At 53.7% G+C, this 27,980-nt stretch overlaps 3 protein-coding genes across 35 annotated transcripts in view; all 3 read right to left on the bottom strand.

Moving 5' to 3' along the window:
• Positions 1–6,736: 6,736 nt before the first annotated feature.
• On the bottom strand, positions 6,737–14,052 carry DOK3 (docking protein 3). The gene is made up of 5 exons (XM_072823952.1): positions 12,196–14,052; positions 10,909–11,214; positions 8,044–8,143; positions 7,761–7,933; positions 6,737–7,643 (listed from the first exon to the last, which is right to left on the bottom strand). Exons 1-5 carry the CDS (start codon positions 12,259–12,261, stop codon positions 6,945–6,947), a joined length of 1,344 nt encoding a protein of 447 aa, XP_072680053.1. The 5' UTR covers positions 12,262–14,052; the 3' UTR covers positions 6,737–6,944.
• A 152-nt stretch (positions 14,053–14,204) lies between these two features.
• Positions 14,205–19,684, bottom strand: DDX41 (DEAD-box helicase 41). 4 transcript variants are annotated; one of them, XR_012029702.1, is made up of 17 exons: positions 19,416–19,684; positions 19,224–19,334; positions 18,809–18,968; positions 18,657–18,731; positions 18,465–18,525; positions 18,207–18,343; positions 17,774–17,846; positions 17,495–17,666; positions 17,282–17,418; positions 16,292–16,454; positions 15,986–16,117; positions 15,632–15,703; positions 15,382–15,485; positions 15,101–15,271; positions 14,949–15,020; positions 14,729–14,839; positions 14,205–14,557 (listed from the first exon to the last, which is right to left on the bottom strand). XR_012029702.1 is itself a non-coding variant. In XM_072823950.1 (17 exons), the coding sequence occupies exons 1-17, from the start codon at positions 19,440–19,442 to the stop codon at positions 14,421–14,423; spliced, it is 1,887 nt and encodes a 628-aa protein (XP_072680051.1). In that variant the 5' UTR covers positions 19,443–19,677; the 3' UTR covers positions 14,205–14,420. The 4 variants fall into 4 exon arrangements, 2 of the variants coding, with proteins under 2 accessions (XP_072680051.1, XP_072680052.1); XR_012029703.1 differs by having other exon boundaries at positions 15,101–15,250; positions 19,416–19,683; XM_072823950.1 differs by having other exon boundaries at positions 15,101–15,250; positions 15,389–15,485; positions 19,416–19,677.
• A 2,308-nt stretch (positions 19,685–21,992) lies between these two features.
• FAM193B (family with sequence similarity 193 member B) overlaps positions 21,993–27,980 on the bottom strand; it is a 33,251-nt gene continuing 27,263 nt past the window's right edge. For 21 of the 30 annotated variants that reach the window (XM_072823932.1, XM_072823937.1, XM_072823931.1 and 18 more), the window contains 4 exons: positions 25,356–26,367; positions 25,130–25,205; positions 24,240–24,337; positions 21,993–22,369 (listed from right to left, as the gene is read on the bottom strand). In XM_072823932.1, coding sequence (XP_072680033.1) covers positions 24,241–24,337; positions 25,130–25,205; positions 25,356–26,367 — 1,185 coding nt within the window. In that variant the 3' untranslated portion in view covers positions 21,993–22,369; position 24,240. Of the gene's footprint in view, positions 22,607–23,460; positions 23,573–24,239; positions 24,338–25,129; positions 25,206–25,355; positions 26,368–27,980 lie in introns of all 30 variants that reach the window. The other 9 variants (XR_012029696.1, XR_012029697.1, XR_012029694.1 and 6 more) reach the window with 9 other exon arrangements.

Below are 27,980 nucleotides of genomic sequence, written 5' to 3'. Positions count from 1 at the left end.
GTGGGCGGAGCCAGAGGCCACGCCCCGTCGAAGTCCCGCCCGCGTCCGGCCTCCTGCGGCGGCGAAGCCCCGCCCAACCCTCCCGCCCCGCCCAATCACCGAGTCCCGTTCTGCCTCGAGCTGGAAGGCCGGGGCGGGACCCCTGGTGGGGCGGGGTCTGGGCTGCGGCTCGCCTAGTTTGGGAGTCCGCGAGCAGCTCGCCCAGCCGCTTGCGCCTCCTCTGGCAGAGCCGAAAGAAAGCGGCCTTGGAAATCAAACAGACCTGGACATCTTGAATCTTGGTTTCCTCCTCGGAAAAATGGGGCAATAATACTCGCCTTGCAGGTCCATCGTGACCTATAGGCATTGGTTGGCATAAGGTGCAAGCCATCCGCGGCTCCAGAATTTTTAAATCGGAGTGACTTATGGGTGTGGAGCGTCTCGAGGTGGGGTCCGTTGAGGTGGGACAGGGGAATCTGGAAGCTAGGTTTGTAGAACCCTCTAGAGAAGGCAGAAAATAATGGCAGGGGCAGACAGAGTTGCAGGGAGCCCCTGGCTTGGCTCTGAGCCTGACCTTTGGGCCCTTCCACTTCCTGACTCCGGGCAGCCCTGCAACGACCCCACACTCTTGAAATGGTCTGTTGCCCGGTACTCTATTCCTGAGAAGGCAGCACTGCAGTGCGGATGTAACAGGACGACTTTAGCAGGGGTGTCAGAGTCCCCACTTTGTCACTAAGGTCATCCCGGGCAGCTAGCACAGGTGGCAGGGAAAACTGAGCAGAAACAGCAGGGTGTGGGTGAGTGAGTGGGCGTCGACCCCTCAGCTCCCTCTAGGGCATGGTTGCTGCTCTTCTCCGCACTCTGCCGTCATCACATTATCCTCTCCTCCTGCGTCATTCCTCCCACTACACAAACTTCTGGAAAAGTTATCTTTAAAGGGACGCCTGGGTGGCTCAGTCGTTGAGCCTCTGCCTTCCACCCAGGTCCTGATCCTGCCTGGAGTCCCCGACCGATTGAGTCCCACATCGGACTCCCCGCAGGGAGCCTGCTTCTCCCTCTGTTTCTCTCTGTGTGTCTCTCATGAATAAGTAAAATCTTTTTTAAAAAGTTATCTTTAAAGAAGTCCTCTCTTGGGATCCCTGGGTGGCGCAGCGGTTTGGCGCCTGCCTTTGGCCCAGGGCGCGATCCCGGAGATCGGGTATCGAGTCCCACGTCGGGCTCCCGGTGCATGGAGCCTGCTTCTCCCTCTGCCTGTGTCTCTGCCTCTCTCTCTCTCTCTCTCTCTGTGACTATCATAAAAAAACAAAAAAGAAAAAGAAATCCTCTCTTGACTCCACCTCCCCTCCAAATACTGCTCTTTTATTCTACTCCTTTAGAGAGTAAAATTTCTCAAAGGAGTTGTCTATAGCCCTGTCTGCATTTGCTTTCCTCCTGCTCTTTCTTGAACTTGCTCCAGTCAGGCCATTGTTTCCACCAGTCCTCTGAATTAATTCCCTCTTCTCATGGTCTCCAGTGACCTCAAGGGTACCAAGTCAGTGGGGATTTCTCAGCTGTCCTTTTACCCTGCCTGGGAGTAGCACTGGTTCAGGTGCCTTTCCCCTGCCCCTGGCTTCAGACCTCCTTGTGCCGCTGGCTATTCCTTCACCTCCTTTGGCAGCTCCGCATCTGCCTCCTAACGTGACCATGAGATGTTCTGTTCCCTGACTACATTCATTCACTGGGATTCCATCTCGTCCTGTGACTATCAATAACACCTATATGCTAAGGACTCCCAAGTTACATGCCCAGTCTTGACCTCTCTCCCCAAATTCCAGGCTCTGATATCCGACATCCTATCCAACCTCTGTGTAGAGGTCTAGATATCTCGATTCATTATATCCTAATTTAAACCTGTGATTTTCCACCTCTCTAACTTCTTCCTCACCTTAGTAAATGGCATCACCATTCATCCACCTGATCCAGCATCAACTATGACATTATCTTTCCCTTCTCTGTTCTACCCTAGATTCTGCAAATTCTACCTAGAGAATATGTTCCATATCTGGTCACTGCTGTAAACTGTTGTCTCAGCCATTTGTCTTGTGCTGGACACCTTAACAGTCTCCTAAAAGATCTTCCTCCTTCCACCCTTACCTAATCCAGAGTCCATGCAGCAGCTAAGGTGATATTTTTAAAGCAGAGATCACACCATGTCACCCTCAGCTTTTAGCATTCCAGTGGGCTCACGTTGCACTTGAAATAAAACTAAGGTCCTTAAGATGTACATGACATTAATAAGCTGGATCTACTTCCTACCACTCTCCTCCTTGCTCACTCTACTCCAGTCACTCTGGCCTCCTTGCTGTTCCTGCCTCAGGGACTTTGCAGTTATAGCTCCTTCTGCTTGGAAGAGTTTCCCCTGATATCTGAACAACATGCTCTCTCACTTTATTCAAGTGTTGCCTCCTCCAAGGGGCCTTCCCTGATCATCCTATCTAAAACAATAGCCCCTTGAAACGTCACTCACATTGGGCACTTAGTCCCTTACCCTGCTTTATTTTTCCCTGTAGCACTTACCACCATCTGACATATCAGGTGCTTGTTTCTTCATTGTCTTTTGTCCTCATTAGAATGTCAGTCCCATTAGAGCAGGGACTTGTCTGTCTTGTCCACCATTTCCCCCAGTGCCTATACACAGTGGATGTGAATGACAGATGAAGGGAGGATGGAGAAAGTGAAGCAGCAAATAGTAAGGAACAAGTGGCAGCCTGGGGGTCCTGGCAGTCCTCCAGCAGATGACCCTAGGGTCCCATTCCTTGGCTTGTGCAAGGCTCAGGCCTGAATGAAGCCACCAATGTTCCCTGCAACCGCAGCCCAAGGGGAGGAATAGGCCCCAGGCTAGGACACAGTGCCCTCTAGTGTCCACAACACCTGCACCTCCAGGATGAGGCCCTAGAATCCTGGAGATTTGCAGACTTTCTCTCTCTCTCTCTCTCTTTTTAAGATTTTATTTATTTATTCATGACAGACACAGAGAGAGACAGAGAGAGAGAGAGATGCAGAGACACAGGCAGAGGGAGAAGCAGGCTCCATGCAGGGAGCCTGACGTGGGACTCTATCCTGGGTCTCCAGGATCACACCCCGGGCTGAGGGCAGTACTAAACCGCTGGGCTACCGAGGCTGCCCCACAGACTTTCTCTTTTATAGGCTGATTGGAATCTCACAAAAACTGCCATAAACCAAAGGGGCTTGGATCTGTAATACAAAAGCATGCCAGACCAGAGACCCGGAGTCCTAGGTTCCAGTTCTGGCCATGACCCTAATTCTCTGGGTGACCTTCAGTGTGTCCTGGGATTTACTGGGCTGTGAAGGGCTGGCTTGCCCTGTGGGGTAGTGGGGTCCTTGCTGCAGCCAACCTGACGGGAGCTTCCTGATCTCAGCTTGCTTTATGGCAGGCAGCCTGATAGATCACGGGAAGACTCTCCCTGTCATAGAGAAGACATTCCCCCGCTTAAGTGGGGCCAAAATCTACCTTCCCATGACTCTAACAACAACATCCATCCAAACTTTTCTCTCTGTGGTCAGCACTGCACAGAACCCCACTGCCCACAACTCCTTTCACACATTGCATTTGGAGAAGTCTTTCAGACCTCCAGAAGTCTAGTGTGCAGTTGGATTCTTAAATCTGGAGTTCAGGGAGACAGGTCTGTGCTGAGATATACCTTTGGGAGTTGTGAGCATTTAGATGGTCTGTGAGATCTGGAGACAGAATTGCCTCACTTAGGGCAATGGTTCTCCACCTTGGACTCATGCCAGAATCATCTGGGAGATTGAAAAACTGGACACTGGTGCCCAGGCCTCACCTAGACCGATGAAATCTCAGCCCTTGAATGCAGGCCCAGTTGTGAGCATTTTTAAAAAAGCTCCAGGTGATTCTGTGTGGAGCCAGGGTTGAGCTGCACTGTGTCTGAAGCCAGAGCCCCAGGCAGAACTCTAGCAACTCTAGCAAGCAAGGAGCCAGCAGAAGCTGGAAAGGAGAGATTCGTGAGGAGGGAGGAAAATCAGGTGAAGATGGTGTTTTAAGAAGGGATGTCAAGCGCTGCTGAGAAGTTGGGGAGGCCATGTTGCTTTTGTTTTGGGGACGAAGCAAGTTGATGATCCCAATAAGAGCGATGTAATGGATCAGTGGGGACCATGGGGAGACTTGAGTTGGCTAAAGGGAGAGTAGGAGAAAGTGGAAATGAAAGCAATCAACGACTCTTTTGAGGAGTTTCACTGTGATGAGGAAAAGGGAACAGGGAGGTGGCTGAAGCAGGAGAGGTCAAAAGTTTCCTTTAAAGATGTGAAATTGGGGGGCCGGGGGGCCCTCAGGTGGTTAAGCATCTGCTTTTGACTCAGGTCATGATCCCGGGATCCTGGGATCGAGCCCCTGCATCATCTGGGCTCCCTGCTCAACGGGAAGTCTGCTTCTCCCTCTCCCCCTGCTTGTACTCTCTCGCTCCCCATCAAATAAATAAAATCTTAAAAAAGAAAAATAGATGTGAAATTATGGAGCATGTTTGCATGCTGCTGGAAAGGATGATGGTGGTGGGATTTATGGGCTGAGGGGAGGGGATGGCTCAGTTTGCTAAGCTGGGAGAGGCACTGGGGTCAGGGCTTGCCGGCTGTGGAGCAGACACTTCTGTCATTGTCTGGCTGGAGGGAGACAGTGTGGCTGCTGGTGCACTAGTCAGTGGAGTGGTGGTGGGAGGTTGTGGGTGTTCACTTCTGTCAGCTGTGATTTCTCTAGGATTTCTTTGAGATGAGAACGGGTAGGGATGGAGAGGAGAAAGTGAGAAGGTCTCGGGAAGGGAAAAACCCACTCTGGGATGTAGGGTCTCTTGGGAGAGGCTGTTTATCTGAGCTTTAAGATCACAGCATGAGAGAATATGGTCAGCCTGGTTATGTGAAGTTCTCTGGGCATGGCCGTTGCCAGGGTGCAGGCATGGAGGGGAGCTGGGTTTACCTGAGGCTGAGCACTTTGCCAGACAGATAAGACAGAAGAAGAGAGGAACACCAGGGGGTTGCTCCATCGGTGGGGCAAAGAATCGAAGTCAGACAAGGATGGTATGGCAGACAGCAACTGCACCGATGGGAAGGAAAGGGTCATGGAGGTCAGTGTAGCTGAGGCGGAACTTTATGGGCCAGCTAGAGGAAGTAGGCTGGAAGGAATAAAGGAGGTGGCCAGAGGTGGATGCTTGGAAATAAGATGGTGAAGAAAAAAAAAAAAGGGGAAATAAGATGGTGAAGACGGAGTGGCACTGTCATAAAGAGGTTCAGGATGTGCTATTGGCATGGACTGCTAAGGCAGAGTTGTGGTCAAGGGGCTGGGGGCAAGATTCCTGGGGGCATGATGTTTCTGTGCATGGAGGCCTCAGGGATGGTGGCAGGACTACCATGAGGGCACTACAGTCTTCAAGAGACTTGCTTTATCTCCCTCTGGAATGTGAGGTCCTCGAGAACAGAACCTCAGTCTTATGGGGTACCAGGGTGGCTGGGTGGGTTCAGCGCCCAACTCTTGATTTCTGCTCAGGTCCTGATCTCAGGGTCACAAGATCCAGCCCTGAGTTGAGGCAGCTGAGCATGGAGCCTGCTGAGGATTCTCTGTCTCCCTCTCCCTCTGCCCATCTACCACCCTGCTCACATGCACTTTTTCTCTAAAAAACAACCAAACAAAACAAAACACAAAAACAAAAGGACCTCGCTGTCTTGAATATGGCTGTGTCCCCAGTGCCTGGCACAAAGCAGGCATGCAGTAAAACTCTAAGGAATGCCTGGTGGGGGGATCCCTGGGTGGCGCAGCGGTTTGGCGCCTGCCTTTGGCCCAGGGTGCGATCCTCGAGACCCGGGATCAAATCCCACATCGGGCTCCCAGTGCATGGAGCCTGCTTCTCCCTCTGCCTATGTCTCTGCCTCTCTTTCTCTCTGTATGACTATCATAAATAAATAAAATTAAAAAAAAAAAAAAAAAGGAATGCCTGATGGGTAATTTGACTTCTGTCCTTGGCAGTTGAGGAGACTGAGGCCTGAGGTTCTCCAGAACTGTCTACACATTTTTGAGCCTTAGTGGGGAGCAGGTGTTTTGGTGGGGCAAATCTTTGAAGTTCCTTCCACCTACCCTTTCCCCATCCACCCACCCACTACCTCCTCCCCAGCTCAGGCTACTTGGTCTCCAGTTGGGCCCCCTCAAATTTGTTTTCCACACTGCTCTTAACATAATCTCTCTCTCTGCTGAGGATGAGACTAAGCTCGTTCACCACAGGATGGTCAGACCCTCATGCTTGGCCACCAACTCCCTTTCAGCCCCTGGGTGTCCTCTGTGACCATGCTTTTCCATTCATCTCTGGGCCAGTGCATAACCCACTGTCAGCCAGGGAAGACCTGGAGCTTGCTGCCCACCTGGTAAGGCCCTGCCTGCCCTTCACACTTAATTCAGAGGGCACCTCATTCATTGGCGAGCCCAATTTTCCCTCCTGCTTTATTGTCCCAGTCATTTTTGTTGCACAGGACTACATGGGTCATAATGACCTGCATCCCACCCATCTGTGCAAGTGGACTTGAGCACATGAGTCACAGAGGTCACATCCAGGCGGTGTGTGTTCCCAGAACCCAGTACAGGGCACTGATGTTTGCTACAATGCACGCGAGTGAAGGTGTGTGTCTGTGTGATCGGTGAGTGCCACTGCGAAGAGCTGAAGTGAGAAGCTATATACTGTGAGCTACAAGATGGAACCAAGAGCAGAGCTGGGAGGTTTTATTACCAGCAAATCTGTACACTGTACACTGAGGGGCTGGCAGGATACACGAGAGGTCCTCCCCAGCCTGCTTGCCTCATCCCCACAGGCCAGAGTGGATGTGGGGGTGTGTTCTGGATGTCCATTGTTTGCCCTGGCCCAGGGACAGCAGAGCACCTTTCTCTCCTGCTGTTGCAGAGCCATCAAGGGCTTTCATGGCCGGTCACAGGGGGCAGGGCCCTTTTTCCGCTCTCGGCTCAACAGCGTCACCAGCTTGGCCTTGAAGCCTGAGTGAACACTGGGACGACTGGAGGCCCCAGCTTCATCACTGTCGCCCAGCTCCAGTTCCAGCAGCCGCCGGTACTGGGCCTCCAGGCTGCTGTCTTGGGTGGAGCCAGGCCAGCCCAGGTCCTCACTGTTGTGGTAGATAGGGCTGGCCAGGGGGCTGCGGTGGCTGGGACCCTCCTGCTCGGGGTCCCTATCCCTGGGCAGCATGGGGCCTGCCTCCAGCATGCCTAGGTTCTCATAGAGGTGCTCGGCATTGCTTGGGGGCCCACTGGCCCGTTTGCACACTGATGCATAGAGCCCAGATGGTGGCTCATCTTGGGGTGCTGGGCTCAGCAGTAGGGGCAGGCTCTGGGGGCCGGGCTCAGCCAGGCGCACCCTGCGGGAGCTTTGTAACTCAAGGCCTGGGGGCACCTCCCGCAGCTCTCCTGGTGGGTCCAGGGAGGGCAGGGAGATGGCCCGAGGCAGAGGACAGGGCCGGGGGCCAGCCAGCTCTGGCAGCCTTTCCCGCTGGCGAGCAATGGCAGTGGCCACAGCCCTGCACAGGTCGAGGGCTCGGGGGCTGCTGAAGGCGAAGAGACCCTCACCCGAGTCACAGCGGCGTCCAGCTTCAAAGGAGAACATGCCCTGGACACAGGGTTGGGGTGGTATGGGTGGGTTAGTGGCAGAGGGACCTGGGCACCCCTCAACCTGCCACCCTCCCAAGCAGGGCCAGCAGAATAGGGTGGCTGCCCGGCACCTCACCTTGTCAGAGCCGAACTTGCGCAGGAAGTGGTAGGGCCAGGTGTAGAGGGCCTGGGGGTTGGAGGGCTCCCTCAGCTGGATGGCGTCTTGGCCTAGCACTAGGAGGTGGGGCCCCTTCAACTGGCAGCGGGTGGCAGCCTCGGTCCTCTGCACCACCACTGGAAACTCACCCACTGCAGGCAGGAGGGTGGCGAGGGCATCAGGTATAGCCACGTGGGTTCCCCACAGGTCCCAGCCCTGGCTGCAGGATAGCTGAGGCTGCCCCTGCACCTCTCTGACTCACCTTCCTGCCAGGAGGAGTAGATGGAATTCTCTTCCATGGGGACCAAGCCCCTCTTGGAAGCTTCTACCTCTCCTGGTCCCGAGGAACACTCCCCTGTGCCCTGGAGAATGAGACAAGGTCAGAAGTTAGAGCCCTCACCCTCATTCCTCTTTCCACATCCTGTCCCCGGGGCCAGTAACCTAGGACTCCAGGACAAGCAAGGACATCCAGAGACCTGGGTGCCACTGCCAGTTCTGCCTGTGACACACTGCATGACCCTGGGCACCCCTCTGTTTCCCCACCTGCAACCCCCCAGGCTCCCCATTGAGGGTGCCATGAGTTGTAAAGTAGGGGCACATAAGAGGACAAGCCCATTGCATGTGTGCTTGGCCAGGGGCTATGCCTGCCGGTGTGTGTCCCTAATAGCTTGGAGTGATAGAGGGGTGGGACGCGTGTGAGTGAACGGCTACTCCATCCAGGCCTCTTTCACCATCTCCCCTTCCCAGCCCCTCATCCCCTTACATCCTCTGAGCTCTGACTATCAGCACTTCCACCATAACCATGTTGGCCCATGGTAGTATGGCCAGGGTCACGTGCAACAGCTTCCTCACTGGTCTCCTTGCTCTTTTGCTCCTGTTCATTTCCTTTTTTTTTTTTTTTTAAATGTAAAATACTGTGGTAAAATACACAATGTAAAATTTACCATTTAACCCATTTGAAAGTATACAATTTAGTGGTTTTAGTATAATCACAAGATTGTGCAATGGTCACCTTTATCTAGTTCCAGAATTAAAAAATATATATATATATATTCATTCAGAGAGAGAGAGAGAGGGGATCTCTGGGTGGTTCAGCAGTTTGGCACCTGCCGTCGACCCAGGGCGTGGTCCTGGAGTCCGGGGATCGAGTCCCACGTCGGGCTCCCTGCTTGGAGCCTGCTTCTTCCCCTGCCTGTGTCTCTGCTTCTCTCTCTCTGTGTCTCTCATGAATAAATAAATAAAATCTTTTAAAAAAAAAAAAAGAGAGGGATCCCTGGGTGGCACAGCGGTTTGGCGCCTGCCTTTGGTCCAGGGCGTGATCCTGGAGACCCGGGATCGAATCCCACGTCGGGCTCCTGGTGCATGGAGCCTGCTTCTCCCTCTGCCTGTGTCTCTGCCTCTCTCTCTCTCTCGTTTTTTTTTTTTTTTTTTTTTTTTATTTATGATAGTCACAGAGAGAGAGAGAGAGAGAGGCAGAGACACAGGCAGAGGGAGAAGCAGGCTCCATGCAGGGAGCCCAACATAGGACTTGATCGCCGGTCTCCAGGATCACACTCCGGGCTGCAGGCGGTGCTAAACTGCTGCACCACCGGGCCTGCTCTAGTTCCAGAATTCTTAAAAAATTTATTTATTTATTTATTTATTTATTTATTTATGATAGAAAGAGAGAGCACAAGCGGGGGGAGGGGCAGAGGGAGAAGCCGACTTCCTGCCTGCTGAGCAGGTAGCCTGACATGCAGGGTTCAGGGCTCCATCCCAGGACCCGGGGATCATGACCTGATCCAAAGGCAGACGCTTAACCAACTGAGCCACCCAGGGGCCCCTAGTTCCAGAATTTTTTTTTTTTATCATTCCACATTAAAATCCATTAGCAGTCTCTACCCACTCCCCCTTCCTAGCCCCTGGCAGCCACTAAGCTGCTTTCCCTATAGATTTGCCTATTTTGGGTGTTTCACATAAATAGAATCATACAAATATATGGTCTTTTGTGTATGGCTCCTTTTAATTAGCATGATGTTCTCCAGGTTCATTAATGGTGTTAGCATGTATCAGTACCTCATTCTTTTTTTTTTTTTTTTTTTATGGTCAGGTAATATTCTTTTGTATGGATAGAATACATTTGGTGTACCATTCATCAGTTAATAGCACCTTTGAGTCATTGTGATTAATGCTGCTCTGAGCATTCTCATACAAGCTCTGTTTGAACACCTGTTTCAATTCTCTTGGGTATACACCTACCAGTGGAATTGCTGGGTCATACGGTAACTCTATGTTTAACTTTTTGAGGAACTAGGCTCATTTCCTTTTGGTCCATAATAGACTCTATGAAGCTTTATTTTTTTATTTTATTTTTCAAAGATTTTTATTTATTCATTCATGAGAGACACAGAGAGGCAGAGACACAGGCAGAGGGAGAAGCAGGCTCCACACAGGGAGCCCGACATAGGACTTGATCCCAGGACTCCAGGATCTCGCCCTGGGCCTAAGGCAGCCGCTAAATCGCTGAGCCACCCAGGAATCCCTCTATGAAACTTTAAAGCTTTCAGTCCCTGGCTCCCCAAAACTTCCTCCAAAGGCTTCTCCTCTCAGAATAAGACCCCAAACTCCAAATGTGGCCCAAAGTAGTTTCAGCTGGTTCCCACCAAACTCTCCAACTTTGCCTCCTCCTAGGCTCCCTCCCCACTCCTTACCCTCCAGGCATGGTGGCCTTTCCACCTCTTTGATATACCAAACTTTTCCCTGCTTCAGGGCCTTTGCCCTTGCTACTCCAACCGTTCAGGATATTCCTCAGGCCTCAGTGTCCGGATCACCCTTGCCTCAGATCTTTGCTTGGTGAGTTCTTATTTGTCCTTGAGGACTTGGGCTTACTGCCCCTTCCGAAGAGGCCTTCCCATCTAACAACCCACCATTCATTCCTGGTCCCACCAGCCTTTCATTTTCTCCACAGCATGAATGGCCATGTGAGATTCATTCTATGGATTTAGGGGGCTATTTCCTTAGGCTTGTGGGTCCTTGGCAGGTACTAGCTGAGTGCCAGGATGTGAGTGACCACGGAGATGAACAAGGTGGGGGTATCAGGTAGTCCACTTCTGGCCCCGGATGCCCTGCCCAACCGCCTTATGCTCACCTGGAAGGCCAGCTGGCAGATGGGGCCCATCCATTCCTGGCGATGCTGGGCAGCCAGTAAGTGGCTTCGCTCTGTGGTGGTGAGCAGGAAGGCACCAGTATCTTTGGGGCAGCTCTCACCATCAGCAGGCAGCACAGACACGCAGTCAGCCAGGCGGATGACCCGCCGTTCCCCACGCCGGCAGGGTCCTGCAGACCTGTCGCCTGCTGGCCCCAGGCCACCATCCCGGACATCCCAGCTCTCCAGCCGTGCCACACCTGATGGTCCTCCTGCATACAGCAGACCCCATACCTTCCGCCAGGACTTCTGTGGGAGGTGAAGATGGGGGAAAAGACCCTTGAGTGGCAGTTCTCCCTGTAGCTCAGCTCAGCACAAACTGCTCAGCAAATGTTCCTGGCCACTCAGGCTGGCCTCTGCTTCCCTCAGATCCTCAGGGCCATAGAGAAGGAGGCCTTGCCAAGGTCAGACCAGCAGGGGGAAGAGTCTGTGCTTGGGGCCAGGCAGCTGTGGGTTCAAATCCACCCCACCAATTGCCTTTGACCTCCAGGAGCACTAGTACCCCCATCTCAAAAAACTAAGAGTACACAAAGTTGGGGCTTCTACTGGGTTATGTCTCTGAAGTATCTAGTAGTTAAAGCAGACCACCTGATACTATCATTATGTTGGTGCCCCTACTCCCTTCCTCACCAAAGAACAGGTCCCTTTGGACCATGGGACAAGGACTGAGCCAGGAAGGAGGCCTCAGTCTCATGATGGCAAGGAAGGAAACATGCAAATAGCATAAAGCAAAGGAAATAGACTGTTTATCTCCCTGGGCAGCAGCTGCAGCTGAGCTATGAGGGTGCAGGGCCTCCTGCCTGGGGAGACGTAAACTCCCCAACTATGTCCCATAACAGGGCTATAGGGACTGAGCCCTCCTATGTGGGGTGGGGTCGGAGGGATCCTCCAACTAAGCCTCCAGCCTTCTCTACAGGGGCCTTGGTGCCTCTACAACATGGGGCGGAAGGCTATCAGGTCAGTCAGCTTCTCAGCTCAGCCCTGCCCCAAGGTTTGGATTCTTAGATCCTCCCCACTCTTGGCTTCCCCATCCTTGAACAGGGCTGGCTCTCATAAAGGCCCACTCAGCCCAACCCACTCAAGCTGAGAATGGGGCTCTGTTCTATTCCCCAGCACCTTGGTTGGGTCACCCACCCTGACTCCCTTCCCCATTCTCCCAGGTCTTGGTGGGCTGAGGCTGGGCCAGAGGCCTACCGCCCTGGGCAGCTGCTGGGCAGCCAGGGTCCCCACCTTGCCGAACTTGACGTGCTGCTGGTAGAGGATGCCGTCCTTGATGGGAGTCTCCAGAGGCTCCATGGCCGCTGCCAGGCCTCAGGACTGCCACTCTGAGGGCCTGAGGAGACTGGTGACAGGCCAGAGGGGAACTCCTCACACTTCCCCTTCTGGCCACTTCCCCCTCCCTCTGTTCAGAGAGGCAGCTGCAGGGCTGGGGGGAGGGGAGTCCGTCTTCAGTAAAGGAGGTAGGATAGGGGGTGGGGACGTCACATATACCTTCCTCTGGGTCCTGGGGCCCCATATGCTCACGTGGGCCTGGCAGGGGCCTCAGACTACTGGAGAGCAGATGACCTAGGCCTGTACCTGGGTCAGCTGACTGTGAGTCATATGCTCTGACCTCTCTTCTGTGCAGGGCAGCTGTATACCCCAGCGCCTGATATTCCCACAGCCCCGTCCCTGCCCCAGGACCCCCCTCTAGCCAGACTGGCCAGTTCCTTGCTTTTTCTCTTGAGCCTCAGTCCCGCTCTGCTTATTTTAGAACTGTTTCTAATATTCACTTGGTCCCGTCTTTACATCCCTGTTCATTATTTCCCCTTTGAACCACTGTCCCACTGTGGTCCTTTCAACCGAGCCCAAACCAACCCATCTCTCCCCTTCCCAAGCCTTTCCCGACTGCCCCCCTGCGCTGGGGCATAGCCTGGGCTCCTCAGCGTGGCACCCAAGGTGCCCTGTTCCGGCCTCCAATTGCCTCAGCCCAGTGCCTCCAGGGAACCCCTTACCACTGTTCAACTTGATCGCTGGGCTGCCTCTAACCCTGGGAGGCCCCACTTTCTCACTTTTGCTGTGCACAAGGGCCCAATCAGTGAACTCCGGTCCTCGCAGCATGGCCCGGTCATGTATGGGTGGCATGCCCCCAGTGGGTCCTGGAGAGCTCACATACTCTTTTTAAACTTTGCTTGTTGCCAGGCATCTTTTTTTGCCTCACCTTGCTAGAGGCTACTATTGGGGCTATGAGTCTGAATTCTGGGGACAGCCTCATGTCATTCAATGTCGCTTTTACAAAAGCATGGGTAACCAGGCTGAGTAATACCATTTAGGGTCACATGTGGGGTGTCAGCAGGAAATCTTTTCCAAGGGCCTGCCCACCTGGCTTTGTGTCCATTGCAGCCTGAGCAGCCTTGAGCTCCAGCATTAGGACACCCTGTCCTTTGCATTCTCATTGCATTTCAATGATGAGGAAATCGAGGCTCAGAAACATTAAGTAACTTGCCTAAGGCCAAACACAAAGTGACAAACTGTGACTTGAGCAATGGCTGTCCTGCTGGGATACAGCATGTGCTGCTAGTGGCTCTTCCTCTGCCTGTCCCTCGCCAGATGCTGACATCCTACTCCATTTGCCAGGAGTCTCCTGCTGCCACCCCCAATTATTCCTATCTCCTGTCTCTCCCACTTACCTAGGAGCTTCCCAACAGGTGTTTGCCTGGATTGCTTGGATCCTGAGCCCACCAGGGAGCTGGACACAGAGTGAGGTCACCGAGTGCTAGTGGCCTGAATAGCAGTCCTGTGGCATCTGCTGGCCTCTCAGCAAGGGGAATAGAGAATTCTCTACTGGCAGTCTGTGGGCTGTGGGCAGTGTGCACTGGCAAATGGGCAGGGGGGCTGAGGCAGGAAGTCGCCTCCCAAGGGGCCCCAGGAGCTTCATACAACAGACAGGAAGGGGGAGGCTGGGGCAAGGTTGGAGATTATAAGAGCCAACCAGAGACCAGAAAACCCAACCATTTCCCCTTGGCCCACCAATGCAGTCTCTCCTTTAGTCACAAATACAGCTAGCCCAGAGGTCATACCCAGAGTTCCCAGCAGGGGGCCCCAGCTACATGGCCCTTCCTACAACTAAGACCCAGCAGGCCCAGTGTTGGCAGTAGTGGTGGGAGATACTAGTTCCCTGAGTTGGAGGGGCTATGGAGGTCAGAGGGTGAGAGCTGCCCAGGAAGCAGGGATCAGGCAGCGAAACACAGAGGCAGGGCTGGGCTGAGACCAGGGGCTTGTGCTTTAATGATAGCCTGGGGTAAAGGGGAACAAAAATAGTAATTCTGGGGGACACAGGGAGCAGGCAGCCAGGCCCAGCCTGGCCCAGCCCAGGCCAGCTGGGCCAAGGATGCTGGCTTTTTGTCCAGGGGGCTGGTGTATGTGGTTGGTAGCTGGAGACTGAAGCCTCTCAGAGACAAGGGACGACAGATGGCTCAGAAGTCCATGGAGCTGTGGGCCAGGTAGTCCTTGCGGCCGATGTTGCTGACCTGCTTGGTCTGCATAGCCTCGAGTTTGGGGCAGTCAGTGATTCGATGGCCCAGGCCCCCACAAAAGGCACAGCCACGCTCTCCTGGGGACACAAGGATGAGAGTCCGCGTGATTGCAGGACCAGGCACCACACCCCAGACTTTGGTTTCCCATTAGATCCCTCCCCCAAGTCCTATGATGTGCAGCATGGACCTGTTTTATGGTGTTCCCCCTAACTCCCCCACTGGACCAGCGTCTCCCAGCCCACAGTCACCTCCAATGTCCAGCATGGACTCATCCCCGCAGTGCAGCACTTGTAGCACAGGAGGCACCTTCTGCTTAGCCTCCAGCAGCAGGGCTTTGAGGTCCATCAGCACCGACTCATCTGTGGGGGTATTAGGGTATTAGGAACTCTGTGGCCTGCAGCCAGGACCTGGGTAGCCACAGGCAGAGGACCCAGGGAACAGCTGAGGTGGCCCTGATGGCAGCCTTACCACAGGCCTTGTTGATGAAAGTGGTTGCGATGCCTGTGTTTCCTGAGCGCCCGGTACGGCCGATACGATGCACTGCAGAGAGGAATAGAGCCTCTGGCCTACTGTCCAGGGTCTGGGGGCCTAGCCCACACCCTTGACCCCGAGCTCCCCACCGTAGTTCTCGATCTCCTCAGGCATGTCATAATTTATGACATGCTGGATGGCAGGGAAGTCCAGGCCCTTGGAGGCTACGTCTGTGGCCACCAGGACATCCTTCTTGCCCTCCCGGAATGCCTCGATGGCTTTTGTCCGTTCCTCCTGGTCTGTGGAGGGTTAGGCAGGAGCTGTTAGAGTAACAGGAGACTGGGGAGTAGTGGTAGGCCCACTGGGCAGGGAAAGAGATTAGGTGAGGGGCAGCAATGGCAGCAAAACCTATGCCTAGGAATGCACTAACCCCTGACCTTTGCCCCCATGGATGGCCACTGCCTCGACCCCTTTCAGCAGCAGGTATTCGTGGATGGCATCGACATCTGCCTTCTTCTCTGCAAAGATGAGCACCTGTCCAGGTAGGCCAGCTTCAGTCATGAGGGTGGACTCCAACAGGGCATGCCCGACCTTCTCTCCAGCATTGTTGCGCATGTTGCGCCCACCACCCCCTCCCCTTATCCCAGGGATCCTAGGCCAGGCTGGCTGGCTGCACTTACGGGTGGGGGTGTCTTCTGTAGGCACTCAAGCAGGTATACCATCTTGGCCTCTTCCTTGACATATTCCACCTCCTGCCACCACAGGAGTCAGGTCAGGTGGGCCTTGAATGGGCTCACCAGCCATGGCTCAGTCATAGTGCCTGGGCCCCCAATCCTGGCCAGTAGGATACCAGAAGCTTCCTGCTATAAAGGGCTGGCCGCCCTAAGAATGCTTCCTGCTAAGGGCTGGGGCTTTGAATGAAACCCTCGGTGCCCACAAGGTGGCCCCTCAACCCTACTCCAAGAGTTTTTATGAGACCTAGCCAGATCCAACCCTCACGAGTGAGACTCTACTCATTAGGAGCGCTTGCCCACCTGGATGACATCCAGGCTGGCGGCCCCAGCACGCCCCACGTTGATTGTGACAGGCTTTACTAGGGCACTCTTGGCAAAGTTCTGAATTTTCTTAGGCATGGTGGCACTGAAGAGCAGGGTCTGACGCTGGCCCTGAGGAAGAGAGGGCTAAAACTGAGGGCAGGTAAGGCCTGGGAAGGCCAAGTAGCTGGGATGAAGCCCCCCAGTGCAGGGCCAGTAGGTGGGTAGTGCCAGGCCTCAGGGCCTGCCATGGCTGAATGTTTTGTGCTGGGGGCAGGGATGCCCCAGCCAGGCTGGGATGGGCACCTTGAAGTAGGAGAAGATGGTGCGGATGTCGCCCTCGAAACCCATGTCAATCATGCGGTCAGCTTCATCCAGAGCCAGGTAGCGGCAGATATCTAGGCTGACCATCTTCTTCTGCAGCAGATCCATGAGGCGCCCAGGGGTGGCCACCATCATGTGCACACCACTGGGGATCAAGAAGAGGCCCTGAGATCAGGGCTACCTGCCCGTCCTTGCACTTAAGTGTTGGCATTCTGCTCATTTTGCCCTCTGGCCTCCTTCCTCTCTCCTTATCACTTCTATCACCCTCTCCTACTTGCAAAACACAGCTCTTCTGGAAGAGGCTGCAGCCTTCCAGAGCTCCTCCCCAGCAATGATCAACTCTGCCTAGCACACCTTTCCCTCTTCAAGGTCATTCCCCTTGCCCCCAAGGAGGGCTGTCCTGATCTCCACATAGGCCACAGTTGGTGCTCTCACAGCTCCCTCTGTAGGTGTTGAAGGGTTCGCTTTTCTGGTAGGCTAAATTAATATTTTCTGTATCTAATTGTCCCTGAGACCAGGAATGCCTTGGAAAGAAGGACGTGTGTCTGGTCTGTCCATGACCTCAGAGCCTGGTCTAGGGCAGTGTCTCCTTGGCACTGTCTCTGGGGGACTGTACCAGGTGGAAAGGCCATGGATCCAGCCCTGCCCTAGTGCCTCAGCCTCCATAATGGGTCACACGGAATGACCCTGACCTTCCTGGACACCCTGGGTCCCCCAACTCTGTCTTCTGCCAGGAATGTCCTGACTCATGACTTCCCAGATGACCTCATTCCATCTGCTGTGCTCCCACAGTATGTTACCACAGCCTTCTGTCCTACCCCAACTGATTAGATAAGGAACTCCTTGAAAACAAGGGGTCCACAGAGGTCTTCTGTAAGGGTCTTAGGAGTAGCTAAAACAAAGCCTGTCTAGGGGCTTTAGCTTGTCTAGGGGCTCTGGAGAAGCCCACAGGGTAGGGGTGCTTGTGCTCACTGTCGAATGGTTTCCATCTGCTCTTTGACAGACATGCCCCCGATGCAAAGAGCGCAGCGCAGGAGTGGGGAGCTGTCCTCTTGCAGTAGGCGGCAGTAATACTCCAGGATACCATGGGTCTGCCGGGCGAGCTCCCGCTGTAGGCACAGGGCAGAGGTTGGCACCAGAAAGCAGTCCTGTCTCTGCCCTGCCCTCTAGCCTGATCTATCTTACCGAGGGGCAGATGATGAGTCCGTAGGGCCCTTCACGCTTGGAGAAAGGTAATCTCTTTTCTTGTTCCAAGCAGAACATGATGACAGGCAATGTGAACACCAGGGTCTTCCCTGAACCCGTGAAGGCGATACCTATCATGTCACGGCCAGATAGACTGTTGGAGAGAACAGGCCTGAGGATCAGGTTCAGTAGAATGTAGAGAATGAGTCTCCAGATGGACACCGAGTGATCGCTCCTCCCTATCACCTCCCTCTTCAGGGCCCCCAGGTCCATACTCACATGGTGGGGATGCCCTGGATCTGAATGGGTGTTGGATGGTGGATGCCTTTCTTCTTCAGGCCTCTCAGGATGGCTATGGAAAAGAACTTCAATATCATCCTTGTGTCTCACAGACAGTTTATCAGGCTTGTAGAGCTGTAACATTAGCACTACCCTCTTCAAGTTACCCCACAGAAAGAGAGAGAAAAATACTTGTCCAAGACCTAGCATAAGAAGAGGCAGGGTTTGCACCCAGGTCTGTTTAAGGCCAATGTCACCTACCCACTGAAGCTCCCTAATGGCAGAAGACAGTGAACAGATACATTTGGGGCAACTGAAATTCAAACCTAAATCCCTCTATTTCTACTGGCTAGACCCATCACTGCAGATGCTGAGCTCAGTGGGGGCTGGGACACAACCTCACAGTTGTTTGACTACCAAAGTTCCCAGGTACCTGCAGGAAATTTCATTTCCTTGAAGCTCTTAATGGGTGGTGGGATACCATCTCCTTCCACCAGGATGTGGTACTTCTTCCGAACGCGTTCATGCCGCTCTTCAGACATGCTCAGGACATAACGGGGCGGTGTCCAACTGTGAGTAGGTGGTGGGGGTCAAGAGAGGCCCACAGCTGGCTCTGGGGTGTCCCTGCCAGCCTCAGCCATATACCATTCCAAGTAACAGTGACTGCCTTCCTACAGACTGAATAACATACCTGGTTTTGATTGGATCGTCGTATGTGATTCCCTTGGCCATTTCCTTCACTGACATCAAGGCTGAGGAGACAGATGTGGCTCAGGGCTGGGTCTTGCTTCCCAGAGCAGGCCCTTCAAATTTAACTAACATGCCTGAGGTTGGGGGAGGACGCTCAGTCTACCTCCCCACCCTGCCCTGGCTATAAACATACCTCGGCCCTCAGCCACACTTTCCAGGATCTTTTCCTCTTCTTTCAGTTGCTTCTCCTTGGCAGACTCCTTGCGGGCTGAGGAAAGCAGCAGAAGTCAGAGAGGCACCAGAGCACTGCACCAAGCTGAGCGTCCCCGCTGCTTTCCAGCTCACCTTCAGCCTTCTCTTTGAGGTGCTGGTGCTGATCCAGGAGGCTGACGTTGGACTGAGGGCCCAGTGGGATGTCGTCCTCATCTCCCCGGGGCTCGCTGCCGCTGTCCTGCTGCTCCTCCTCCGCAGCTCCTTTGCGTCTTCGTTGCAGTAGCTTCTGGAGCTGAGGTTCCACCAGCGCCCCTCAGAGACCAGCCCAAGACACAACGAAGCATTGGGCCCAGGGGCCCTATGTCAGGATCTTGGCTTCTGGGAGAAGGACCTGCACCCTGCGACGTGGAGCTGCCCTACCCCTCAGGTCAGGTTGTTCGTCCCTCCTAGCCGCAGGGTCACGGCCCCAAGTACTGACAGCTCGCTCCACTGGTGGCCACCCCCCGCCCTCCCCCGCCCTCATTCCTCTTCCAAACCGGGCCCTCACCAGTAGCTGCCGGCGCTGTCGCAAAGGCACGTAAGGCACGTACTCTTCGTCGTCTTCATCCTCCGTCTCGGAGCGGCTTCCGGTAGCAGTCACCTCGTCGGTGCGAGCCCGCTGCAGATATACATGAGGAAAGCTCAGGCTCCGGCTTTCACTGCCGCCGGCCACCCGCGCGGACACTGGCCTCGCTCCTACCTTCCGTTCGGGTTCCGAGTCCTCCATTCTTCGCTGCACGCATGCGCGCTCCGGGGAAACCCCGCCTCAACTTTTGAGTGAAGCCCAATCAGATGTGGAGAAGCGGAACGTGGGCGCCTAGCAACGACCTCGGAGTGCCGGGTCGCGCGGAGGGACAAACTTGCCCCTGAGGCCCCGGCAGGGCGCTGTCGGAGTCCCCCCAGCGCGGCGGCTCGTTTGTTGCCAGGAGCGAGGGCAAGGCGTCAGCCAATGCATTATGGGACGCTGGGTGACTTGGAGCATGCGCTAAAGGCTCAAACCAAGCCTAGGGAAAGGTCGGCTCTTGAGTGGAGACCGCTCATCTGCGTCTGACGTCATCCGGCACGTCCATGTCGGGCATGGGCGCGGGGGGTGGGGCGTGTGTGGCTTGTGGAAAAATCAATCGACTTACACCGCAGCTGACTGGCAAGCTCGTCAGTGTGAGAGGACACAGATCTTCAGAATAGTTGAGGGCTAAATGCGAGTGACTGTTTTTTCGCGGAGGGTCTGTGTACATACATACGGAGCGATTATTATTGTGCTACAACAGAGGTTAGAGTAGCTCACTGCCTGGGGAACCAGAGAAGGCTTTGGAGAGACGTGCCTCTGAGCTTCCAGAGGTATAGACTCTCGGAACAGGGAGTGGAGGAAAGGGAGAGCTTTCAGACTGAGCGTCCTGCAGGAGTGAGGGTCTGGGCGTGTGCAAGTGCAGATTCCTCAAGGAGCAAACTGATCGTGTGCCCAACTGCTATGGGGTGGCGGCGGCCAGGGCTAACGCTGGATAGATTAGGTTGGGCCCAGAGCCTGTTTTGAGAGAGAGAGAGAGAGAGAGAGAGAGAGAGCAGGAACGAGGAGCAGAGGCAGAGGGAGAGAATCTCAAGCACAAGCAGACTTCACACCGAGCATGGAGCCTGAGGCGGGATTCCATCTCATGACATTGAGATCATGACCTGAGCCAAAATCAAGAGTCTGAGGACTGAGTCACCCAGGCACCCATCACTAGGGACTTTTAAAGAGGAGTGATCCCTCACTACAATTTTTTCCTTCATTCATGTATTTATTATGAGCATGTACAGGGTGTTGTGCACAGTGCTGAAGCAGATAAAAGATGAAGAAGACACAAACCTGGCTTGTGAGTTTATGGATTAGTTGAGACAGAAATATAACAGGTCTTGAGGTTAAGGAGAAATATTCTAAGACAGATAAAGTAGTACTTTTGGAAATGTCACAAGGCAGGCAAATGGATTCTCATAGTAAGAATGGCCTTTCAACTGGAATGTGAAGGATAAGCAGGAAATGAAGGAAAGGTAATCTGCAAAGAAGGAAACATGTGAGCAGAAGTTAGGAGACCTGAGGGTGCTAGGCCTAGGAGACTGAGGTCATCTGGTGTGGCTGGAGTAAAGTGCTGGGAGGCCAGGCATGGATGGCTTTGAATACCACCCACAGGTCTTTCTCTGTAGGTAAAGCAGCTCCTTGATCAGACATGCACTTTTTGAACAATGAGGCAGAATTTTAGATACTTCTGCCAGTTCAGCAGCAGGGCAGGAGCCTGGTGCAAGAGTTGAAGGGAGAGAGGAACACAGATAATACATATAGAGACAGGTTTCACAGGGGCATATGCATACTTCCTTGGGGATTAGGAAAGGCCAGAGACCAGGAATTGTGAGCCTGTGGGTGATGCTTTTTAACTTCTTTAGAAGAGGAAGCTGGCACTGACTGCCCATGGTGAGGTTCAACCTGGGAGGAAGGAAGGGGGAGGGAATGGTCTCTGATTCTGCTCTTGACACTCTTATAAAGGGCTCTTAGTAACTGTGTGGCCACAGCCTCCACTGCTCCCCACATAAGCTCAGGTTAAGTGCCAGATTTAGAAAATGGGGGCAAGGAGCTAGAGCACAAATGTGTGCAAGGCATTTATAAACGAATCTATTGTATTAAAATCTGAATTTACGAACCAGATCCACTGCAGGAGATGGGACGTAGGAATGAGTAGTTTGTTTTACTTTATAGAAGGGTTCATCATCCTCAACTCTCAAGTTAATTAGGCTACAAGTCTCATTTCCATTAGAAAGTCAGATCCAATTGATATAAACTCCATGTGCTTAACTTCCCTTGACAATGGTCAATAACCCAGGCTACAGGTGTATAGTCTGTAAAGGCCTCAAGCCTTTCCCAGATCCCTTCTCATAGCAGCTGCCAAGACAGTCTCACTCCTCTATCTTGCAGAGGGGACACGGCCTGGGGAAGGGGCTGCTCCAGGTCATATACCAGAATCCTCCCAACAGGAGCAAAGTGCAGAGATGCTGCTGTTATACATGCCCAGGCTCTTAGCCAAAATGAGTGCGCTAAAGTCACTTTCCTGTCTTAGCTTTAATTTTCTCATCTGTAAAATGGGATAACAGTCCCACTTAGAACCGCTGTGAGAATTAAGTGGAAACTACCAAACTGTTGACACAAAGTATGTGCTCAGTGAGGCTAATGACCAAGGCAGATCCCATGCTTCTGAGTACATTCCTCACCTCACCCCTGCCCCAGACCAGCAAAACCACCAACACACTTGACTCTGTGTCCAAATGTTGTTTTATCTTTCGGCAGGAAAGATCTTCACAGTATCAAAAGTAAAGAATTGAAAAACAAGAACAAAAACAAACACAAAGAGAGCAGTGTTGGGCCAGCAGTACCATCAGCCCCTAGCCCACAGGCCAGTCCAGCCCCCAGGCTCTGAGTGAGGAGGCTGCATAGCACCAGGAAGTGGCTCTGCGGAGGTCCTGAGAGGCCCCAGCACAGCACAGCATCCATTCAACTTTTGGTTGGTCCAAGATGGTGAGGAGCAGGAAGGATCTTGGGCAGGGGCGTAGGGATGTGGAAGAAGAAACTGCAGACTTTCAGTTGGCAGTTGGGGTCTCAGGACACCCTGAAGAAGCTTGACCCGGCAGGGGCTGAGAAAACAGGAAAGTATGGCTAGCCTCCCTGTGTTGGCTCTGGGTTTCCATGGGTCCCCATGGGCAGGTACTGCTGCCTGCTATTTTTGCTCCTCAAGCTGAGCATCCTGAATAGTCTTCCTTGATTACCTACAGCAGAGGACGCAGGTTAAGACTCTGCCAGGAACAGCTCTCCTGTAATGCATCTTTCCAAGGCAGGGTAGTGTAAGAGCCCAGACTCTGGCCTTTGGTTTCCTATGGACAGGTAGGGGAGAGGCAGCATAAGCACTCTGACTCCTGCCTCAGGCTCCGGTACACAGCCCAGTCTAGGTCCTGAATCTGTGCCAGCACTGCTTTTTCATTCACTCTCAGGGCTCCCAATCTCACTCTGAGGAGGGTGGGAAAGGTCAATGGAGAGCCCTTATGGTGGGGTGAGGCAGGGAGGGAACATCTCTTGTCTTGGGAAAGAGATCAACCAAAGAGGGAGTCCCTGAGAGAAGATGGCCCAATGAGGTTTCCTGGCTGAGTGGGGCACTGGGCTGTGGGAGGAGGTGTGCCCCCTTTTCTCTCAAAACAGGCAACAAATGAAAGTGCCTGGGGTTCCCATAACTCCTGGATCCTGTGGAAGTGGACAAAAGAGGCAGGAGGCCACCCTGACTTTGGCAGAAGCTCTTTAGGATGTGGACTTTTCAGTTGGCAAAAGATCAAGGAGCCTAGTCCCTTCAGAGAGAGGGACTGAAGTGAATCTAAAGACAGACCTGACTCCAGGCAACCTAAGGTGCCATAGGGAGCCAAGCCCCAGGCTGCCCTGGCTTCAGGCTCTCTGGCTGTTCCTGGGGGGCTGAGGCCAGCATCAAGGGTGGGGAATCCTGACCCAAGAGAGGACAAGGGGACTCGGCTGAGGGTCTGGGAAGTCTACTGCCCTGGCCCAGAGAGGAGCAGGAGGAAGACAGGTGAGGACATCTTGGGGGTTCCTGAGCTCAGCTCGCCTGCCCTGGTTTCTTGTTGCCTTAAGGGCAGTTTTGTGGTTGCCAGCCAGCAAGGCCTGATCCCAGGGAGAGCACAGGGTTAAGATAGGGCATTGCACAGCCATTAGGTTGCAAACCCACCATCAAGGCCTGCTTGCCTGCCAGCCACCCTTCTCTCCTGCATTATGGTTCTCGGTCTTCTGTTCTCAGTCCAGAACATCATCTGATATGTCAGTATTTCACACAAAAGGACCTGTATAGGTGGTTGGAAGAGGAGCCCCGAGCCCAGCTGGAGGCCAGGTCTCTTCTTCAGGAGGCAGCTTAGCTATTAATTTATTCATGGGGCTTGTTCATTTGGGGAGAGCACTTACCAAGTCCTCCATTCCTCAGTGACCTTGCCAAAGCCTTGGTCTAGCTCATCTATCCTCTTACTGATTCTTTGGGGCTAGTTTCTTCTTGTACGGCTTTAGCTGGGAAGCAACCTGGTAGCAAGTGGCCTACTAGGCCGGGCAAGTAAGACTCATCCCTGAGGCTAATAATGTCAGGGGTGATGGTAGTCCTCTGCGGATTAAGGCTGCTTTTAGCTATTTGAGAGGCAGATGGTAAGGGAAGTAGAGGCCTGATGGAGATAGCCCTGGGTTGGCAGTGTGGGAAGGGTCCTTCAGGAACACAGGCAGGAGGGGTACCAGGAGGGTCTGGCCCAGGAAGGAGAGATGGAAGGACAGAGGCCTAGGGGTGAGTGGCCACAGGAGAAGAGATGGGGCCTATATCTTCAGAGAGGGTAGCTGTCACTGTGGAGGTACAGGGGTCAGGGCTGGCAGGCCACTAGTCCAACTCTATGTGCCCCACAGCATGGGGACACTGAACATGACAGAACCTAAGGAGACGGAGTACAGAGCAACACTTGGGGGTCTCCATACCTCATTGAACTGTGCTGGGAGTGGTTTTCTTGAGGCTGAAGTTGGTCCAGTTCACAGCAACTTTCTGACGAGTTTGCTTTGCAGAATCCAAACAGAACCTATTATATTTGAGACACCAGAAAAGCATAATCAGAGGTTCCCCCTCTCCCTGCTGGAGCCACAGATCCATGTGTCCTGGTCACTAAAGGAACCAAGTCAGCTCTGTACAGCCTCCCTGGCTCCAGGGTATCAGGATCTAGCAGGTTATGAGAGTGTTGCTGGCTTTCTGGACAGGGTGTCCACGAGCCTAGGGAACAATCTATGAAGAGACTGACACTGCCTCAGGATACAGAGTCACTCCTCACACTGTACTTTCCTTTGGCTACACTGGGCTTTTTTCTTCTCCCCTAGGTTATTGTGTGTTGCTTTCAGCCACAAACCTCTGTCACAAAGGCCCTGTTTTACCTGGCCTACTTGTTCTTCTCTCTCAGGTCTTAGCTTGGGTCCCACCTCTTCTGGGAGTGCTGCCCACTCCTACGTCTTAGCTTGGTCTGCAGCCCCACTTCTAGCTGTCTCGTCACAGCCCCATGCCCTTACTCCTCCAACAGCACTTACCGCTGGACTGTGTGTTTATGGCTCTCTCTCCCTGTTAGACTATCTGATTTGCCTCCAGCCCAGAAATCAGCCCAGGCAGGGCAGAGGATGTGCAAGTGAATAAACAAGTGAACAAAGCTAGAGAAAGCTCTGGTTCTTGGGGTCTGACATGCCTCCTTCTCCCTGTCCCTTACACCTTCCCAGATGCTGTGCCCTGCTTGTGGATACCTGGGTTCTAGCAGATAGACTGCTGGGGGAGAGCCTCTCCAGGGTGTCAGGCTGAGTGAGGGTAGGCGAGAAGGCATCCTCACACCTACCTCTTGAAGTATTCCACCTCCCGGTCAGTCTCATCCATCTCCACCCCATCCATGTCCTTGGGCAGGAACACATCGTCTAGGAAGACACAGCCAGGAGGGCTCAGTGCCCACGGCCAGGCCTCTGGGGTCATGCTCTCGGGGCAGCACTGCCCACACACGAGGTCTACCCTCCACCCTGTGGCCTGGCTGGGTGGGGGGTTAACCACTCAGTTCCTGGTGCACTCACCCAAGGAGGCGGCCGTCTTCTCCTGCTTGTTGCGGTTCCGGCGGCTGCGGCCCTTGCCCTGTGGCAAGCTTTGTGGCCTTGCTGGGCCTGGGGGCTGCATAGACTCCTGCTCCAGAGGCTGTGCTTTGGCCTCGCCTGGCCAGTTTCGCCAGGAGCTGCCCTTCTCGTCAGCTTTGGGGCTGCCAGCCCAGCCTGGTCCTGGCTGGCTCCCCTCTCCAGCCTCAGCACAGCTGCCCGCCTTGGAAGGCTCTGGGGCCTTGCCTGGGTGCTTGGAGCTGGGGGTCTGGCCCTTGGCATTGGGAGCCTCAAGGCTAGCTGGGGACCGGGGGGCTGGGCTCGCCTCATTCTTCTTGGACTGACTGCCCTGTCTCTTGCCCTTCCGCGGCTTTCCACTTGAGGCCACAGGCTCAGATAGCTCCTGCTTGAAACTGGGAACCTCCTTTGGGCTTGGCTCCTCAGGGCTAGGGTTGCCTGGCTTGGGTGTCTTGACCCAGATCACCCGGGAAAGATTGGGCACTGCATTGAGTCTCCTCACCAGCCCATTCTCAGGGATGATACCGGGAGGGGGCCCCCTCACCTCTGTCCATGGTGGGTGAGAGCCTCTCATTTCTGTCCATGGTGGGGCTGGCTCACCTGGAACTCGTAACGTGTGGTTCTGAGAGGACCCCAAAGTCAAAGGGGACAGGTCAAGGTTAATGTCAGGCCGTTGCTCTGATGAGCCATTGAAGTTTGAGGGGGATAGGTTCTGGGGCTCTGGCTCAGCAGCCCCTTCCTTAGAGAATCCATTGCTGTCCATGTTGAGCTCACACACACTGAAGCTGGCACGGATAGAATCCTTGACGGTGTTCTTGATCTCTTGCAGACGGCTGCTCAGGAAGCTGTTGACCCGATCCAGCTCCCGGTCAGGCCACTCCAAGAGCCTCTCCCTGGTAGGCCTTGGCTCCCGGCTTCCAGAAACACTTCGATTCACCTGCTTTAGAGCTTCTGCTGCCAAGTGGGCCTTCTCCTTTTCCTGCCAATATAAGCAGCAGTTTCAGCTGGGGCCTGGCAGCTGCCAGGCACAATGTGACACCTGACACATCAGCCTGGGGCCTGGCTTTGCAACTAACTGGCTAAAGGCAAGGTCCTGTCATCCAGGCCTGCTCACCCACCCTGCAGGAGTGAGGGTGAAATACAATTAGATAGGTACATGTTCTGGGGATGAGACAGTTAAACTCACAGAGGAAAGGTTTTATAGTTTGTTCATTCAGAGCCCCAGTGTCAGTCTTAGGGCCCAAGACCACTAGGACTCAAAGGGATAAGAATGCAGCTAATTGCACCTTGCCTTCCTGGCCTGAACTAAAACAACTCACTCATTTGCTGAGTCTCAGTGGACTCATCTGCAAAAGGCAGACAATAATTCTGGAGTGAAGACCAAAGTGGGGATGCAGGTGAGGGAGATGGCTGCTACAGAGGCATTCTCTCCAATTCTGCTGGTAGTAGGGAAAAAAAGCTGTGACATCATGGGAGGCCTTTCAAGAAGTAAGTTGGGGCTGTGAGACCACCAGGGTAGGTCAGACTGCTCTGGGTGGCAGGAATGTGTGTATGGGTTCTATGGAAGAGGGAGAAGTTCCATACAAAGGCCACTCACCATTCAGCTGTCTCAAGTCATCAAGCCCTGCTTAAAGTGTGCCCGATGGCATACACTGGACAGCTACATGGGGCCCCACAGCAAGATGTAAAAGCAGCCCCCCCTCTGCCCAGGTGAGAACTGGGAGGCCAAACTCTGTCAGTGTTGACAGACCCAGTTCTGGAGAATGAAAGTGGAAAGTCTGTGGGCTCTGAGTCACCCCACCCCTCTGCCCAACCCCCACACACCAGCAGGCCAAGGATGCCTTTCAAGGGAGACGGGAGACAGATGTCAAAAGCCCATGGGAAGGAGGTAGTGGTGTTGGTTGGGCCAGGGATTGGATGACTTCCACCATTTTACATATTTCTAGCTGATCTGGGAATGGAGGGGGAGGAAAAGGAAACTGGGGAGAGAAAAGAGGCTTGCCACCACCTCACAGTCAACTTAAAGGGGTGACCCTGTGCCCCAGCAGAGCTCTGCGATGGACTAGTACCACCACTGTGGGACCTTGGACAAATCACTTACTCTCTCTGAACCTTACTGTCCCCCTTGGTATATTTGGGAGAAAAATAGTCTACCTATACCTCACAGTGTTGCCAGGACACCTGAGAGAGCATATGTCCCTTCCCCCAGGTGCTGACGAGGCTGTGACTTGGCACTGTGGTACTCAGGTGTGGAAGCAGCTCGGTCTGGAGCAGTGTTTCCAGCCCTGTGCCATGGAGTTTAAGGCCACGGCAGAGATCTGAGGCCACAGGGAAGAACGAAGGACTGGAAGGCCCTCCACATCACTCCTCCCCTACACCAGCACAGCCAATTCTGTTAAGATTGGAGGTTCCGTGGAGGATTTCAATTGCAAAAAAAGAGCTCTGCTGCTAAACAAGTCTGAAAACAACAAATTAGAGGAAGTGACATGGAACCACATGCGATTTGGTAGTGAGAGGAGAACATAGAACACACTTTCTGTAATGCGCCACGAGCCTGATCCTTCTCACATCTCATTTAATCCTCACAACTGC

This window comes from Canis lupus, chromosome 4 (assembly GCF_048164855.1).
Source record: "Canis lupus baileyi chromosome 4, mCanLup2.hap1, whole genome shotgun sequence".
NCBI lineage: Eukaryota > Metazoa > Chordata > Mammalia > Carnivora > Canidae > Canis > Canis lupus.
This window is presented reverse-complemented; position numbering and strand designations above follow the sequence as displayed.